The sequence below is a fragment of the Drosophila sulfurigaster genome, chromosome 2R (assembly GCF_023558435.1).
Source record: "Drosophila sulfurigaster albostrigata strain 15112-1811.04 chromosome 2R, ASM2355843v2, whole genome shotgun sequence".
Classification (NCBI taxonomy): domain Eukaryota; kingdom Metazoa; phylum Arthropoda; class Insecta; order Diptera; family Drosophilidae; genus Drosophila; species Drosophila sulfurigaster.
The window spans coordinates 34,022,905-34,041,705 of NC_084882.1; the positions used below are offsets into that span (position 1 = coordinate 34,022,905).

Sequence of the window (18,801 nt, forward strand, 5' to 3'; positions counted from 1 at the left end):
ATATTTTTTAAGATCACCATGGTAAGGAATTAGTTTTATAGCCATTTCACTCGTATCTTATCATTAAAAACATTTCAAAACTGATATTAAAATGATTAGTAAAACTTTTATTTATCAACAAAGGCATATCAGTGACAGCTTATCAGAGAGATATATCCGTAATGGTCAAACATATAATAAAAACATGTATTCATTCGTATTATCTTTTTACACTAGTGAGTATCTAATCTATATTTTATTGTCAAAACGCAAAAAAGTTGACTCTGCTCAGTTTTCTACATCGGTGAATTTGAATTTCAGGGGAATGCAAGGCACATTAATGAGCAGATTCTTGAACGGCTTCTCCATGGAGTAATTGTACTCGACATTATAGTTGCGAATAAGTCGAGCGATGCCCAACTCCAGTTCCATTTCGACAATCCTTTTGCCAACGCACATGCGAGGACCAAAGCCAAAGGGCAAGTAGGAGAAAGGATTTGTCGTTTTAAGGTCAACAGGACATTTGCCATCGGCTGCTTCTGTTTTGGACTGACGTAGCCAACGTTCGGGCAGATATTCCTTGCTCCTGGGATATAGACTGTCATCTTTATTGAAGCCAAGGAAGGACATTATCACAGCCGTTTCCTTTGGAATCTGATAACCATCTATAATTACATCCGACTTGGTCACTCGTATATTTCCCGAAGTCAAGGGATAAACACGAAGCGCTTCCTTGATGCAAGCTCGCAAGTAGGGCACATTTTTCATGGATGCTTCTGTGAAATCGGAATCCTTATTGGGTAAAATGCGCAAGACTTCTTCGCGCAGCTTTGCCTGCTTATCAGGATTCTGTGCTAGACATAGCAGCACACCAGTGAAGGTCGTTGTGGTTGTATCCACGCCAGCCATCAACATATCCATGGCCATGACAGTGGCGACTTTTTTGTCAATCTTCAGCAGTTTTTCCAGTACACTCTGCTCGTGTTCTGGTTTGTTGGATGGCTCACGTTCTAAGCGCTCCAAAGCTTCGTTGACGTAGCTGACAGTAACTTCCTGAAATATTGTCAAGAATTCTCATCATTTTCTTGAAACCGGGTGTGGGAATATAACGCCACAGTGAAGGTTTTATTTCAATGTCGGCAGCAAGAGCAAAAAAGTCAGTCAGATTCTCGAAGAGCATCTTGGCGCGTGGATTATCACGATTTGTGTTGATCAAACCCAATTGCTTATCCAGAGCAATCACGGAGACTGATTCCAGAGTCCAGCGATTGATTTCCTCTTCAAAAGTATCGGGCACCTCGAAGGTGGTGCTGTCGCGTATATCTCGAATTCTTTTAAAGGGTAAAAATTATTAATATATATTTTGAATATCTATATGAATGCTCTCACTTACCGCTGAATGAATTCCTTGTTCACATTCGACATCTTTTGGTAATATAGACGCACAGTTTTAGGCTGCATCATGACGGGATTGACTGCGGAACGGAACTTCGACCATACTTCTGCTTGACTGTAAAATATCCATTTAACAGCTTGTCTTAAGAGGAAGATTTTAGAGTTTCTTACGTGGCTATGAGACCTTCTACGCCCTGGTAGAAATCCTTTTGATATTTATTGCGGTGATAATCCAAGATCGCGCTGCCCTGTCGCTCTGGCCAAGGTCCTTCAACGCGAAAAACACGTTCGAAATGACTAGCATCGTTCGATACAAGCATCTCATCCTTTCCCATGATGCCCGGCAGTCTATAGAGATTGCCTTTACGCTTGTTGAGATCACCCATGATACTGTCAAATTCCTTTTTGTAATATTTCCCACCGGGCAGCATGTTGCCCACAAAGTACGCCAGGCTCACCTTGGGTATAGCTTTATAGGGGCGTGCCTCATCCCACTCCACTCGCTTCGTGTCGGTTGCCTCTGTTTCTGCAACATTGACACTGGCAGCATTCGTTTGTTGTCGCTGTACAATATAAATGCGTAGTCCAATAATTGTATGTATATCAAGTAGATATTGAAACAAACCTGTTGTATTGCTGTGACTCGTATCAGAGGTCGAAATTTGACGTGTTGAACAAACATTTTGATTGCGTACTCTCTGGGAGACTGAGCGCAGAGCTGGCGAACTTCGCAGTTTATATGGTCAACGAACAAGCTTTTTTTAATTTGAGTGTTTACTATTGATACGACAGCAAGAGATAGGGAGAGCGAGTCAGAGAGCGGATGAGATCGATGGTTAATTGCTGTCAGCATGACACGCCAAATGATAACAATGTTTGTGTGGACGCTCAGCGAGTAAAAGCTTTGCGATATTAACTGTATAAATATTAAAGCTTTTCATTAATACTCTCTATATTTTGTTTACAATTCAAATATTCAAAACTCTTTGAAAATGAAATGGTTGTAAACGAAAAAAAAAAAATTTACATTGCCTGTAAAGTTTTCAATTTGAAGTTTATAAAGATAATATTTTATCACACAGTAATTGTTGCTATATTACTTTAACTACTTTGTATGGAAGAGTATAACTTTTGTGATTCACATAGTACGTAGTAAAGATAGTAAACATTATAGCGAAAAACCTTATCGAACTATCGAACAGACGATTTGGTCTTTCGCTATCTCTTTTTGCGCGGCGAACTTTATTGCATAGCTAATAAACTTTGTTTAGTTTCAATAAGTGTATACATATAATATATGTACATACATATTTATATATTTTTGATAAGTTCATCTCCCGCTCTTGTGCTCTGCTCTCTTTCTTGACAATCTTCAGTGAGAGTAATTCATTTTGATATGATGATAGCAGTTGAATTAAACATTTGCTATTAATTGAAACCAAGTTCAATCGACACATCAAACAGTATAGTTAAGAATTTTCCATTTTATTTATTTGCATATTGATAGATGTACAGTACATTGTAAGCTTATGTATGGATATTCAAACAAACACCAATGTTTTTTATTCTTTACAAACCAAAGTTGACTTTCAAATTATTTGTAGTTCTCAACGGTTGTTGTGTAATAAGTAATAAGTAATGTATAAATAGCTGCATATAGAGTAACTAACATTTAAGAATAAACTAGAATTAATTAAAGTTTCACTGCTGACAGAATTATTGCTGCATATTTTTCATATTTTTTTACAAGACAATTTCCGCGCGTTGATCGAGTTTGGCACGCTGGGGCAAAGAAGTGTACAAAGTAAGGGCTAAAGGCATTGTCGGATCGTCTTCGTAGTTTTTATCGTAATTGCAAAATAGATTTGATCTTTCGACGTATAGTATAATATATGTATCTAGATATGGAACTCTTGCAAGTTCGGGCGTATATCAACTAAACTAATCAAAGGACTAAAAGCATATGATAAACTTGTATAATAAATATTATTTAGCTTTGCTCATAATTAAGTTATAGATTATTCATGTTGCTGTTGTTGCTGCTGCTGCTGTTGATAGCTGCACACTATCTTGGCCGCATCGTTCATCATTTTGGCCGTGGAGCGCACCAGGAACATCAGATGACATTCATCGTAGACTGTTAGTTCGACTCGGGTGCGCACCAGTCCATGGAGAACTGTGGCCCGCTCCAAATCCAGCCAACGTTGCAGTGCAAGCTCACGTTCCTTGGTGACGCCAGTGAGCGCCACATCCGAGGGACCCCAGAGCACAAACTCCAGCACGGACTTGGCCTTGGACAGCGACTCGGCGCGTTCCTGTTGCAGTATGTCGGCCAGTATGGGCGTGATCTTGGTGGCGGGCAGCATGTCGGTCAGCGCGCCGTGAGCGCACTTGCAGAGCGTGCCCATGGGCTCATCGTCATCGTTGTTGTTGCTGCAATAAGTAGTAGAGTTAGTTAACTCACAAGAGTAGCTATTTATTATGGTAAACTTACCCTTGCAGCACGCAGAGACGCGCTTGTGCATCCTTGTTGTCCATGTCCTTGGACAGCACCACATTGGACAGACTCAGCGGCGTCTCTTCGATGGCCTTGGCCTGCAGATTCTTCATGCCATTGACCAGCTGCAGCATTATGAATGCTACCTCTCGCGTCATCACATCATCAAAGGCAGGCATGGGACTGGGTGTGTTGTTTGTGCTCTCCTCGCCACCATTGACAGCTGCATTGATGGACGACGTCGACTCTTCGTTCAATGTGCTCAGATTCTGAACGGAAACCACATTGCGCAACGCATTGCTAGCGCCTGCCTCCTTCAGGCCACTCAGATTTGGTATTGAGCCGCGGAAATTAAAGTTGCTCTTGTCCAGCACCTGAGACTTGCCCTTGAGTATGGCGCCAATCGATTGCAATGTTTCCAGCTGTAGCCTGGGCAGCACTGAGATGGTTGCCTGCAGCAGTGTCACTTCTGTGGTGGGCATCAATGGCAGCTGGTAGCTGGGCACCAGATCGCAAAACTCGGTAATCGGATTGAGCACATCGCTAACGCCGCCCGTCAATTGGCTCAGTTCACCGCCGACGCCGGCCAGCTGATTGCAATCGGCCGAGAGGGCCAAGGTAACTGGCGATGTGGTCCAGAGTGCAGCATGGAAGGCCTTCTTGCCCACCACAAAGGCCTGGGCGCCGTCCAGTATGCTAAAGTCCTCGAAACGCAAATTAATGGCATTGGCCAGAGGTCGCAAAGCGGCGGGCACAACTGGCGTTTGTTGTAGCTGTTTGTAGAAGGAGGCAGAGATTAGTTGAGCTTGTTTTGTGTGGTGTATTTTCAAAGCTTTCTCACCTGATCGAGCACCTGGGCAAGTGCCTCGTGGTTGGCCACCACCACAGCTGTGTAGTTATCCTCGATGGTCTTGTGCACGACACTGCGTCCTTTGCGCATGCGCAAACGATTCGTGGCCTTGCTGCGGTTCTTGTTGCCCTAAAATCAGGGTTTAAATGTTAGTAAGATTTTGTGAAATGAATGGAGATAATTTGTGCTTACCATTGGCATGCCCCAGACGCTGTCGTTGATATCCGTGGCAACATCGCCGCCAGCCTCGCTGCCATAGTAGCTGTACGGCGCATAGATGTCGAACTCTCCCACCTCGCTGCCCGCATACGAGGCGGAGATGACGCGTGGAATGTTGGCTGTGAATGGGAATTACACTCAAGTTAGTAAAGGAATATTATTAGAATTGAAATCTAGACTTACCCAAGCTATTGTTTAGGCCATAGTTACGCACTGGGCCGTACTCGCTGCGCGTGTAGCTGGCTATCGAAGCGGTGTCCGAGTAGATGTTGTTGTTGGTGTTGCGTCTGCTCGTCTGGTTGAGTCGTTGTCCTGCCACATTGCTCAGATCGAGATTGCTGCTGCGTGTTGGCGGCATCGGAGGCGTCGCTGTGGCAGCAGTTGTTGTGCTTGGTGTTGTTTTGTTGCTGCTGTTGTTGTCGTTGCCCATTTTGACCAGTTCGTACATGTTCTCATAGTCGCGTTTGTCCTTCAAATAGCTGTCGATGGTGCTGTTGATCTTGCGCACTGAATCTTTTAAGCTGCTGCGCTGTGCCGTGTCCGTGGCATCGTGAGCACGCTGCTCAAAGATCTCCAGTTTGCTGGATATCGACATCTTGGTCTCGGCCTTCTTGGGCTGCCGTTCGAAGGTGCTGGTGCGACTGTTGATGGTCGATGTGGCTGTCGTGGCTGTGGAATTGAGTGCACCTGTTGGGGGCTTCTCGTAGAGGACACTGTTGGTGGCCGCCTTGGACTGATCGGCCGTTACATTCTCACCGTTTGACGAGCAAATGGAGATAGTATCGGTAAGTATGCCGCGCTTACGGACCAGTTCCAATTGCGCTTCACGCTCCCGCATGCTCGCCGTGCGCTCCGGCTTGCGGGGCGCTATCGAGGAGCGGATTTCACCTGTAATTACAGGGCAGAGAAAAAGTCATTGATTAGGAAAAGATTTGGCAGGGATTGTAAAAGGAAAGAAATCTGTATATGTCAGGCAATATGGGAATAGTTTGGAATAGAGATCTTAATGTCTTTTATATTATGTTAAGTCCCTTCGTTGGTATATATATTTAGTTCACTGAAGAATATTTGCTCTTTATAATTGACTTTATTGTACCCCTATTTCATTCCTATAGAAAACTTTTACTGTATAGCATGATTTTGTTTTTGCTTAACAGAAATCTTTTAAATATCTTTAACTTTATGTCCCATTGATGATCTGTAAAATACGAATTCAAAACACCTCATTAATTAGCAGATTTCTACAGATAATTGAGGCTTCTACATTTTAGCATCTTTTTGTAGATTTGATCACATCTAACTGACTCGTTTTTGCAGCTCATGATTTAGCCATAAGTTATTCGGTTATCAGGGCTAACAGTTGGCTGCATAATCTGCGACACTAATTATGATTTTGACCCAAATTCAACGGCAAATTACAATTCGCGTAATGGTGGACAGACGAAGTCAGACTGCGACCGCAGCTGTGCCCCAAGATGTCTAACAAATTGCTTTGGCTTTACCACGGCCACAGTCTCAGTCTCAGCCACAGCCACTGATGAGCTGCCCTCCCCTCGTCTCTTCTCACTTTGCCACTTCAGCAGCTGGAGCAGTAGCAGGTGTAACAAGTTCTCGCCACATTGGCCTGACCACAAAATGTCAGCTAAGAAATGGGTCTCAACGATTCCAAACTCTTTCACCGCCGAGCGATTCTCGTTTCGCCAGTTTTCTTCTTGTTGAATGTTCTATGGCTAAGCATTCACCTGTGGTTACCTCATTGGCTCTGTCTCTGTATCTGGCTTTGGGCTTTGGTTTGTTTTCATTTCGATTTTGCGTCGTTGTTGCTGTTGTTATTGCTGTTCATCTGTAAAACCGACCGCATAGTTTGGCTGGCTCACTTAACCTACTTTAATCTGGCTACCTGGCGATGAGACGACTTTGGCTCTAACACTGGCCATAAGCACGCGAGATCGTTGTGTGCCCGTTATATTGATTGAAATGCGTAACTTGTTTTGCCTCGCTTCGGTTCTACTTTCAACATTATTGTCGATAAAAAGAAGAAGAAGGTGCCACCAACACTTGGCAGCACGCTGCTCCACTCGAGAGACTTCGAGAGACCCTTCAGACCCACATTCTGAAGGTCGCAGTGAACGTGATCTGTTTGCGCTTTCTATTCTCCTCGAGTGGAACTGGATCACGACGACCTGGGCAACACCCACAACAACGAAGATGTGCTTGGCATTTGATTAACCAGTGTCCCATTGACACACTTGTTACTTACCCAAATTGGCATAAACATTGTCCGCCTTGGATTTGATTGAACCTCCAGCATTGGGATTGCCGCTAATCTTGACGGAATCCACGCTGCTTGAACTCAGTGTTGCTGTCAACTCCGTCTTCTGCTTGCGTCGCAGTTCGGCGCTTTTGGGCGGCGGTGGGCGTGCCGGCTTGTTGACCTCATGGGCACGTTGTCCCTCGCTGGCACGCAACGGCGGCGCTGGCGGCTTGGCGGTGACCACAGCGACCGTTTGTGCCGAGACCGTGTCGCTGGTCTTGGTGATATCCTTGACCACTTCAACGGCCGTGGGATTAATGTCAATGGGGTGAATGATGACCAAGCGAGGCTTTCCTACCACGCTGCCATCGTCACCTGTGCAAATCTCGGTGTAGACGCTGTTATCCTTCTTGGAGAGCGGCTCGTTGGCTTTGTTGCCATTGCTGCCCATGCGCAGAAACTTTTTGATGGAGAACTTGGACTTTTGCTTCTGTGGCGGCGATGCTGTCGGTGACTTCTTGCTGCTGCCGTGTGGCTCCGTGAGGCCAGCGGCAGCCAAACACTCCTCGGACATCGAGAGATGTCGCTGATTGCGTGGCGTTGGCTCTGGAGTCAAAGGTTGCTTCAGATTCAGCACCGAGCTGGCGGATTGCAGCTGCAGCTGCTTGGCTGCATTGGCGCGCTGCATCACAAAGGTGTTGAGACTGCGGAACTTGGGATTGATGACAGCACGCTCGCGTTTATCCTTCTCACGTATAACAGGTGCAGCGGCTGCCACTGGCGGCTTCTTGGTGTACAGATTGCTGGAAGTGGCTGATGTGGTTGCTGTTGTGCTTGTCTCTGTTGTTGTGCTTGTTGATGCGGCTGCTGCTGTTGTGGATGGCTCAGCGGCAGCTGCTGCTGCCTCCACCTTCGAGGCCTGCTCGAACTCAACTACCAAGCTGTAGTCACGCTCCGGCGTAGGCGGTGCGCTCAGCTTTGGCTCCGGCGGCGGATTCGGCGCTTTTCCCTTCTTTAGCTTGGCATCATCATTCTTGGCTGACTCAGCGGCCGCAGCTGCTGCTGCTGCTGCCAGCAGATTCTCACTCGATTTGGAGATTGCTGTCTGCAGTTGGCTGATGAATTGTTGCTCAGCGCAGCTCGGCTGACGCTTGCTCATAAAGCTCTTCATGGGCAGCGGACTGACGCCATTATTGCTGCTGCTGCCGCTGTTGTTGCTGCTGCTGACCAATGGTTTCGCTGGCAACTCTGGTTTCTTCAAACCGTGTAGGAAAGAGGGACGTGCATCGCATTTCATGGGCGGCGGAGGTGACTTTGGCAAAGCGGGCAGCTGTTGCTCCATTGTGGTAGACTCCTGTTGCTTCGATTGCTGTTGCTGCTGCTCCAGCTTGTTGTCGGGATCTGCACTTCCGTCGGGTTCGCCATGCAGTTCGCGACTCTTGACCGCCGCCTGGTTGCTCGATTGATCACCAATCTGTATGTCCTCGTAGTCCGAGTTGTTGGTGCTCGCACTCAGCTTCTTCTCCACCAGCGACCGTTGTTCGATGCCACTTTTAGCACCTCCATTCGGTAGATTCTTGTACTCGCTGCCAATGCTGATGCCAATGCCCGAGTCCGACTCGCTGCGGATCATGTTGTAGGCGTTCTCCTCATCGGAGCTGCCATCGAAGCTGCTTCCAGTGGAGTCCAGCGCATCGTCAGAGCTGCACTTGGTCACAATGAGACCATCCGAGGTGATTTTGCTGGTCATAAAGTTGCCCTCGTGCAGATTGTAGCTGGCAGCGCGTGTCTTCGAGCTGAGCAACATGTCTGTGATGTACTGCGAACTCGAATAGTGAGAGGTTGTTGTCTCTGTGGAGGCGCTGGCCACGCCTACCTGTTCGCTGAACTTGCCATCGGGTAGATTCTCGTAGCTGAGCTGCGTTTCCACGACATCGTAGTAGGCGGAGACGCCGTTCTCCGTGTCGGAACAGTTGCTGTCCGTGTCAGAGTATTTGTGGCACACGTTCACCTTGGGCTTCGTTTGATCCTTGGTTATGGGCGCGTTACGCGCGATTGGCTTCTTAAGGTCGAGAAATGGCTTCGGCGAATCGCTGAGTGCGCTCAGCTCGAATTTGATTTTGCTGCCGCTGCTGTGGCTGTTGCTGCTGGCAACAGTTGCTGATGTGCTGGCTGTGCTGGAGTTGCTCTCGCTTTGCTTTTGCTTCTGCTGCAGCGTCTCGGAGATTTCATCGAGCAGCGACTTTTCCATGGCACGCTCAATGGGCGGACTGTCCTTGCCATCACGAGACGAGACTGTTGCTGCTGCTGTTGTTGTGCTTGTAGCAGCCACTGTTGTTGTTGTCGTTGTCGTTTTGACCAACGTTGGGGTCAATGTGGTGGTCACCTTCTTGGTCGTGATGCTGCTCTTGATGGCAACAGGCTTCGCTGTCACCGTTGTTGTTGGAGCTGTCGTTGCTGCTGCTGCTGATGCTGTTGTTGTCTTCGTAGTCTCTGTCTTGGCTGCTGTTGGCGCCGTCTTCGCTGGCGTCGCTGACTTTGTCGGCTGGCCAAAGGGCATCACATTGATCGTTAGCGTTTGCTTTTTGCCCTCCTTGTCCACTTGCGGTGCGCCCAGCTTAAGTGCTGCAAATGACTTCTTAATGTTGTCCTGGGCATCGCCCAGCAGATTGCCATTGTTCATGTTGAAGTCGGTGTTGGCGCGCGTGATGCGCTTCAGCTCGACGGCTTCTTCGTCGTCGGTTTCCGTGATGGCCATGTCATCGTGCTCATTGCCCAGATTCATAAAGTCATGATCATCGTCGTCGTCGTCATCATCCTCTGACCACTCGCCGCCATAGCCAATGATCTCATGCAGCTGCTTGGGGAAGCAAACTTTGCCCGATTTGCTGTTGCTGCTGAGTTTACTAAATGTGCTGCTGCTGCTGCTCGATGTGGTTGTTAGACGCACGCCGAAAGCCTTCTTGATGATGCTCTTCGCCGGCGTCTTGTGCTTGTTGGGGTAATCAGTCTTTGTGTGGCTGCTGTCTGAGGATTTCAAAGCACTGCTCAGCTTGCCACCGCTGTGCTGTGCGGCTGCTGCAGCGGCAGCAGCTGCTGCTGCTTTGTGCTCATCCTTTGACTTGAAACAGTTCGAGCAGAGATCCTTCTTCCACGCATTCTGCGTAAAGTGTGAACAAATCGAGGATGACATGTTGCTGGAAGTCTGTTTGCTCTGGCTGCTGACAATTGCTGTGGCTGGTTGCTGTTGTCGCTCTTGCTGTGTTACGTTGCCACCTTAGGCCATATTCTGCAAAAGATATAAAGCGAAATGAGCAATGAGTAATGAGTTATGTATATTACAGCTGCGATTAGCGCATCAACATAAACAACTATAAACAAAATAAAGAAAAAACTTTCTTTGCAGCCGTTGCCGTTGCGCAAGCCCTGTTGCTGCTGCTGTTGCTGCTGCATTGGCCAAGTCAGCAATTAACTTTCACTGTTATTTGGCAGAGAGTCGCAAAGTAAGTGCAGCTTCTGCAGCATGCCACAAACACAGACAACACTATTGAATGCAAATAAAGAGCGGCCACAAAATTTGCAGTAGTCAGTAGCGATGGCAATTTGCATTAGCAATTGTTGGTTGGCCATGTGCTTGGCCAAAGCATCCATCAATCTTCATCTTGATAATGAAAATTATTGAAATTTGCTGTTGCTGGCTGGTTGCAGGCTTGGGCCTTCACACAGAGTTTGTCACATGGCCAAATCGACAAATGCTCAAAGCTTGACTCGAGGTCTGACTGCTCTTTGACTCTGATTGCTGTTGGGTAATCAGTTGCATGTTTTTGTTGCTGCTGTTGGTTAGTTAGTTTTTGGTATTTGTAGTTTGTTGATGTTTGCGCTTTAACTTGTCGCATGTGTAAATGGTAAATTGTAAATGACTTTCTAAAATTTGCCCAGGCAACACTGTGACTGTCCAATGTGTTGTCATCGGCAACTGCAACAACATCTGCAATGACTGACACACTCAAAGCCAGCAATAATCTAATGCCAAACTGGTTTCTAAATAGAATTACTTGTAATTATATCGTTGAGTTCCTTAAGCAGTTCTCTTTTATTCTTTTTTTTTTGGTTGAAACAAAGAAATAATGCAATAATTACGCGTTCTCACGTCGCTGTTGCTGCTGCAACAATTTGAAGATTACTCACAGCAATCAGAACAAAGAGAGCTGCTGTGAACAATGCAGCGTTATGTCTTTAAGTCATTAGCCCTCTTTAGCACCCAGCACTAATTGGGAAAGTGTTGTTGCTGGCTGTCTGGCTGGCTAACAGCAACACCAACGGCGACAACACCCACAGGGAAAAATACCAGAAAACAATGAGTGAGAGATGACAACAGCCAAAGTTTTTGGCCACTCATTTATCAAAGCCAAACGAAAGTTGACCTATTGTTAAATGTTGGTTGCCCTGCGTGCAACTTCTTGTGGATGCTACGCTTGATTTTTGCAGTAGCTCAACATTTTTGCGTTTTTGGGTCAGCTAAACGTTAATAAACATAAATCTTTGCTCTTTGCTTAATGCAATCCGACCGCAAAAAACAATTCGCATCGTTCGCAATTGCATAACCAAACTGTGGCATGCAAATCTGCTTCGATGTCTCGATGTTGCTGCTGTTGTTGTTTTCCATCTTTTTGCATATCGCGTTTGTTTTACAGCCGTGTTACACATAAATTTGCTCAGGTTGCTGTTTGCTTGTTTGCTTTTTGTTTCGTTAATTGTTTGCCATTTTTTCTCTTTCACTCGATTTGCATATTTTGCAGTTGCGGCATCGATTGCCAATTTGTTTATGGCCTGCATTCTCAAACAATTTGCCAACTGCAATGAGGCCAAGTTGTGCACACAAGGGATCAACTGTTGTTGTCCTCCCCCATCAGCGACATTTGTGGAAAAGTGAAACACATTTGCTGCAAATAGTTGTGGTTATTTGACCAAAAATGGCAACATCCGATGGTCAGGCCAACATCTTGTTTAGCTTGCTGCTTGGAACTCTCGCCACAAGGAATGCAGTTCCCCAAGAGAGAGAGATCAAAGCAACTGTTGCTGTTGTGGCTGCTGTCGCAGATATGTAACACAAATAAATCTGCATAAATTTCATGCAAGACGGATCTGGGTGTTAGCTCGTTAGCTCCCCCCGATAAAGTCAAATTGCTACTCGTTTAAACTCGGTCAGCTGGGCTCCAGAGTTGTGGCATTTAATTGATGCAGCAGAATGCTGTAAGTGTTGGTATTTTTTTGGCCCAAAATGGAAAACCCGTTTCGAGGCCCGTCAACCCATTTCAATAATTTTGCATTTGTCTTAAACGAATCCAGCGATTGGCATACGAAAAATTGTGCCGCTTGCAGGCCACAAAACAAAAAACAGTTAACTGACCGACGTCTCGAGACCGAATGGGGCCAACAGGTTTAACCAACACACACACAGGAAAGTTCTCTCTTTCTTTTCCCGCGGCAATTGCAGTTTTTATTTTTTTTTTTTTTACTTCTAACTGCCGTCGAATGTTTGCTTTTTGTCGGTTTGCTGCAAGGCGTAAATTGCCCACTCAGGAGAATGTCTCTGGAATTTGGTATACATTTGTAACTCGCTGAAGAACACCACATAAAAAAGAAGAAACAGAGAAGCGATGATGATGATTGAATGAAAACAGCTGAGGCAAATCAAATGGTCCATTAGCAGAACTGAATTCCAGCCTGCTCCAAATTGAGTCAGAGATCAAGCGATGAAGCGTTGCAAGTTGCAACCTCACCCAATTCACAACTTCTTGGCTCTACAAATCACCACCACAAAAGATGCCACATTTCGAATACATAACGACGAGAAATGATCTGAGAAGATATTTAAATTAGAGTTTGGCCCGTTCGTGAGCTGTGAGATCTCTTCAGTTTTGTGCCACATTTACATGGGAGATTTATGCGTGGCTGCGTCGACAGCTTCTTCTCGGCTTCTGTGTCGTTCCATGTTTATTTATACACGCTGAACATTATGTAAATGCCATAGATATATACTTTACTACACACATACATATATACACCTGCGATATGGATGCCTTCGTTCCGTTGCGTTCTTTTGGATTATGCAAAACACTATTTTTATATTTATTCCCATCTCATTATGCGTGAAACAACTCAACTCAATGCATCCACTACAACTATGCGAGTACTTGGGCTGATCCAATATTTACCCAAAAATTCATAAAAATATGAATATGAGAATTATGCACAACAAATTCCTTAGCTTTAAATGCCTATTTCGGGTTGGGCTCAGATTGTCGACGGATGTTGTGGGCGCCGCTTTTAAATGTCAACATCTCGTTGATGGCCATAAATGGCAGCTGGGCTATTAGACAACAAAGCAAAAATGTTGTTAGACTCTCGGAAATTGAGCTGCTCTGTGACGCGATTGTTCTGATTAGAACAAAAATCTCAATTAATATATGCATGTTAGACACATTATATTGAGAGCCATAAATGCCGTTAATTTGGCGTTGTCAAAGTGGAAAGTTGAAGGCCGAATTTGGAGACTCCTACAACATGAGATTGCTGTTATAGCTTATGAATATAACATATTGTATCATAAGTTAGTCATTATATAGCATCATAATGTTTCAGTAATGAGAACCAAATTCTATAACAAAATAAACATTCTACAAATCTGAGGAATGCTCATATTCTATTCTTCAACTTTGTCATCAACTTTTTCTTGAAATAATTTAAGTTATTCAATTTTTTGATGAATCACACAACTGAGCTGATGGTTTCATGAAAAATAATTTTAAACGTACTAAAACTTTCGTTTTACATTCTAAAGTTTTCAATAAAATTGAGTTTTCCGACTTTACTTCTATTTCGAATTTGCTTTAACTAAACTTCTTCTATTGTTCTTCTATAAGCTTCAGCTTGTAGTAATACTTTCCTGGCAGTATTCTCGAATTGATGAAACCAAATTCAATAATAAAATAAATAACTTTAGTATGTTAACAATGCTCATATTCATATTTCCACTTCGTCGACAACTTTTTCCTTGTTTAATTTAATTTCTACTTCTAATGATTCATAGAACAAAAATGTGTGCGTTTAAATTTTACTCAATACAACTTTCGTTTTATTTACCGAAGTTTTCTTTACTTATATTTCAGCAATATACTTTAACTAAACATCTCTTATTACTCATGCATCTGTTCACTTTTATGGCATTTTCGGAAATGATTTTTGTTTAACAACAACTTTAGACACTTGACACATTCACAGCTGCTGTGCAGTCATAGGATATCCGCCATTTGACAAGTTCAAAAGCATTTTGCGAGCGCTGATTTCAATGTCAAACTTCATTAATAAACAAACTCAAAGTTGGCAAACTGCGTCGCGAGAACTAATTAAGCCAAGGCATTGGATTTCCTAGACTGTGCGCTCAGCTCATAAGTCAGGTTTATACAATTAAAGCCAATCCAAATATGTCATTAGCCAAATGGCACTCGTTGCGCGTTGCTTTAGGCGGCCTAAAGAGAACTCGAACTGGCCGGATGTTGGGGACTAAAGCTGGAGGCCTGTCAACAGGTAAGACAACAAACTTGCGAGACCACAAAAACAACAACAACAATAAGAACAACAATTATAACAGCTGCAGCAATTAAATTATGAAGAAGTTTTCGGAGGGGACTTTTGTTTACACAGAGAGCAATCTTAAGGAAAGTCAACTAACTTGATTTAATGAGCTTGCTTACAAAGGCGCATCTATTGCGATTAAGTGGAAAGATGCCGCAGATTGAGTTGTCAAGAAAACCCAAACAATGAATGCTAAGTGCCGTCAAAGCACACACGTTGATCTTGATTCGCGAGCTTTATGGTTTCACACTACTTATGACCGACTTTAGGTTGCTTTTTTTCCTGCAAAATTGTGCTATCAATCAACCAGATCTGCCACCGAATAAAAGAGTGAGAGAGAACTCTTCTTTAATATGCTACCATTTGGCTTCCATTTGATGGATGTGTGAATTTGCCGCAGATTCGCAGCGGCTTGTTTGGCTTTGATCAAGAATGTACATAAGCAAAGAACGGAATGTATGTACATGTTTACATCGGAATGTACATATGTAATCATGTGTGGCATGCACTCTCGTTCTTCTTAAGCCAAATGATTCAAGGTTAAGTTCCCAGAGATTGGCGTCGACTTCAACTTTGTTTTCATTTTTTGCGTGCGTGCGGCAAGGGCGAAAGACGAGACGACGCCAACAGCCACAGCAGCAGCATCGATTTCAATTTTGTTTTTGGGGTGCAGCTGCAACAAAAGACTGCAAATTAAATAAATGGAAACGCATTCATTCATGCAACAACGTGGCGTGGCGTGGTCTGGACTGGCGTCTCTGTGGTGCCACTAGAAGAACAGGTTCGACTTTCAGTTGTCGTTGGCGTCGCGACGCACATGTGTTGCTGCAACATGTTGTTGCTTCATTAAATAAATGAGGAGTCCCAAAAGCAGAACACAAATGTGTCACTTACTCGCATCGCATTTCACACACAGAGACACCAACGAGCTCCTCATCTTTTGTTTTTTATGACCACACTGACTAATAAACACAGAGTCCGGTTCTCAACTCTGTAATTTTGTTTAATTTTTAATTATGCACAGTAAAAAAACACTTTATGATGCGTAGAAACTGTGATAAAACTTAAAGTTCTGCTCTGCCAGCTGTGCCAAGCGCAGCCTATAAAAAATATATACATATATGTATGTAAAATAAAAAGGAAGAAAGAAAAACCTGTTGCGTGGGATTGCGTGTGTATTCGAAAACTTTTGTCGCCGTTTTGTGGCATGCAACAATTTAGCAGGCACCATTTGTTGCCTGTCAGGCTCGCTGCTCGCTGCAAAACCTGGCCAAGACAGTTCCAGTTGCTGTTGCAGTTGCAGCTTTGCGGTTGCCGCATGCTGCATGACTCATGCAACAACGTTTTGCGGCCCGGTCAGCAGTCAGCTGCAGATATTTTGACAAGCGTCTGGACCAAATGGCGGCTTTTGTGGGTTTCTATATAACTCGGGGCATTAAGTCATCGTGGCAGTTTGACAATTGTTTACTCTACTCAGCCGGCGGGCAACCGGTTCGCATTCAAATGCGGCGAGAGTAGAACCCATAAAACTTCAGCAAACACAAACACAATGCGACAACAATAGCATCAAAGCGAATCGTACAAAGTTAAAGTACTACCTGCTTACAAATAGCTATAAATCTGTTAAAGTTGTATACCCAGCAAAATGTACAACGAGCGGCTTTGAATGCCTTTATCAATATTTTTAAGTTTTTTGTAGGGTAGAAAAGTATTATAACATTGCAATGTGCCGACAGGAACTGTATGGAACAGGCAGAAGAACATTAAGTATATTTAATATACCAAATATTCATTGGGTATAAATAAGTATATTTATTTGATATATTTAATAGATAATACTACACTGCTTTAAATTTTTGAGAACGGGTAACAAGTGTCTCATAATCACACACTCTATGTAGGTTTCCTACTTGTAAAAAATATAATCAATATACTAAATATACAGTTCGGTATAAACCACTATATTTTGTGTTAACTTTCCTACTTGTATAAAGTATGTACATACATTTCGGTATAAATCAGTATTTTTTCGGTATGTTTATTTGGTATATTTAAATGAAATACCGCACTGTTTTACTTTTCTTAGCCTTCTTACTTGTATAATATAATCAATATGCTAAATATACATTTAGGTATAAATCAGCATCTTTATATCATATTAATTTAATATATTTAAATGATAATATCACAAAGTTCTGGTCCAGGGTATCTCACAGTCGAGTACACTCCACTGCAGCTTTCTTGTTAGATCTGTCTAAAACATACAAGGTAGCTGCGAGTCGTGTTGCAATTATTAGACCATATTTTGACTAAGTTTTCCGCTTATTTGCGACTGCTGATTGCCTTTTTGCGAGGCGTCAGCTGTGTCTGACTTTTATGGCACAATAAAATAAATACACCAACCGAACAAAAAAGAAAAAAAGCAAAACAGCGAGAACTGCAAACAACAATTATAGTAAATCAAGACAAGAACAATTTGCCAATACCAAGAAAAGGTTAGACTGACTGAGTGGCACACATTTTGGGCAGGCCAACAAACATCGATGTCTATATGCAGTCTACAGTCTACAGTCGAGCTATGTAATTGTATACCAAAGGTCAACAACTATTTGCATTGCAGTTGCAGTTGCAAATACAGCAGACAGACTAGAAACAACAGCAGAGATAATGCTCGTAATTTGGGTTTGAAATTGACATTTGAGAGCGCATGTTAATAATATGTTGCAAAATATTGGTCAAAGTGTTTAAATTTCTGTCTAGACGTGCACTTACAATTAGTTGATACTTCGTATGCGACTCGTTAAATATGCCAAAAGGCCAGCCAGGCTGAGTTAGTCAAGTTGCCAATTTGTTTGCTGGCCAAATACAGTTGTGCAACTGGTCGTATTATTATTATTCAATGCTGGGCATTACGTATACGCCGTGTGTGCACAAGGACACAAGGCAATTAGAGACGATGACGATGACGATGACGATGAAAGCGCTGTCGAGTCGTTTGGCTAGCTGCCAAAAGCTGGCCAAGTTCAAAGTTCAAACAGAGAGAGAGAAAAGCTGCAACAATGTGATAGACGATGGCAGCGATTGCTTGCAACTTTTTGGGCAATGAACCTGCAGGCAGCAACACGATGGCATTAAATAATCATAAATAACTTTGTTGCAGTTACAGCACAGACAACACAAGTGGCAACTGCAGCTTGCAGCTTGCCCATCGACCCGCGGGCAACTTGCGCTTTTCTTTTGTCTTTCTCGTAGAAAGTGCCATGACGCATGGCTTGAGCTAGAGAGTTGTGGGTGCCAGCAGCAGTTGAAGCACCAACGATAACAGTTGCAGCTGTGTATTTAATTGAAGCACAGCTTGCAACGCTGGGCAACTCACGAGCCTGACAGCCTGACGTCGCGTCGTCGGTCGTGAGAAATGAAATCAATTGAGTGCTGGCAGAGCAAAGAGTTTGCTCGCAAGGCATTTGTCTGGGCTTAATTAATCAGTGCAGCGTTGCAGCATTTCGCAGCATTGCAACACATTTGAAAGTCAAAGTTTTTTCTGTTTTCGGGGCGGTCAACGAACACAGCACAACAATTGAGTTGCCGTTTGTTAACACGACCCGCAGCAGAGACAGCGTCTCTGACTGTCAGCGCGTGTTTGGGCTTCGACTTGACATTTAATTGGCATTAATTACCTGTGTGTACTTTGCGGCCAAATAGCTTCAACTGACAGCCAACAACTTTCACTGTCGCCTACGCCAAAAATGGCTCGAGTAGTGAGGGAAAGAAATTGGGAGGGGACCGAGGAAAAACTCAATTGAAATTGTCAATTGAGGTAGCTGGCAATATTGAAGCTTGACGCTTATCGCTTTATCTAACGGCAACCATCGAAGTATCCTCCGCCCTCTTGCAAAAAAAAACCCATTAACATTTTGACAGCGCGCTGTTGCAATCGCGCCAATTGTTGAGCGCGTTTTTCTAGCGGTT

At 44.0% G+C, this 18,801-nt stretch overlaps 2 protein-coding genes across 2 annotated transcripts in view; both read right to left on the reverse strand.

The window, feature by feature from the left end:
- Positions 1-86: 86 nt before the first annotated feature.
- On the reverse strand, positions 87-2,114 carry LOC133839501 (probable cytochrome P450 12a5, mitochondrial). The gene is given in 5 exon segments (XM_062271093.1): positions 87-1,035; positions 1,037-1,310; positions 1,373-1,489; positions 1,546-1,937; positions 2,000-2,114. Coding segments are annotated over 5 exon segments (1,608 nt in total). The 5' UTR covers positions 2,057-2,114; the 3' UTR covers positions 87-267.
- Positions 2,115-2,843: 729 nt separating this feature from the next.
- The window catches only part of LOC133835766 (serine-rich adhesin for platelets), a 37,001-nt gene continuing 21,043 nt past the window's right edge, over positions 2,844-18,801 (reverse strand). Inside the window, exons 3-8 of the mRNA XM_062265825.1 lie at positions 7,201-10,483; positions 5,124-5,828; positions 4,914-5,059; positions 4,713-4,850; positions 3,869-4,644; positions 2,844-3,807 (exon numbers count right to left, since the gene is read on the reverse strand). Coding sequence (XP_062121809.1) covers positions 3,393-3,807; positions 3,869-4,644; positions 4,713-4,850; positions 4,914-5,059; positions 5,124-5,828; positions 7,201-10,387 — 5,367 coding nt within the window. The 5' untranslated portion in view covers positions 10,388-10,483 and the 3' untranslated portion in view covers positions 2,844-3,392. The remainder of the gene's footprint in view (positions 3,808-3,868; positions 4,645-4,712; positions 4,851-4,913; positions 5,060-5,123; positions 5,829-7,200; positions 10,484-18,801) is intronic.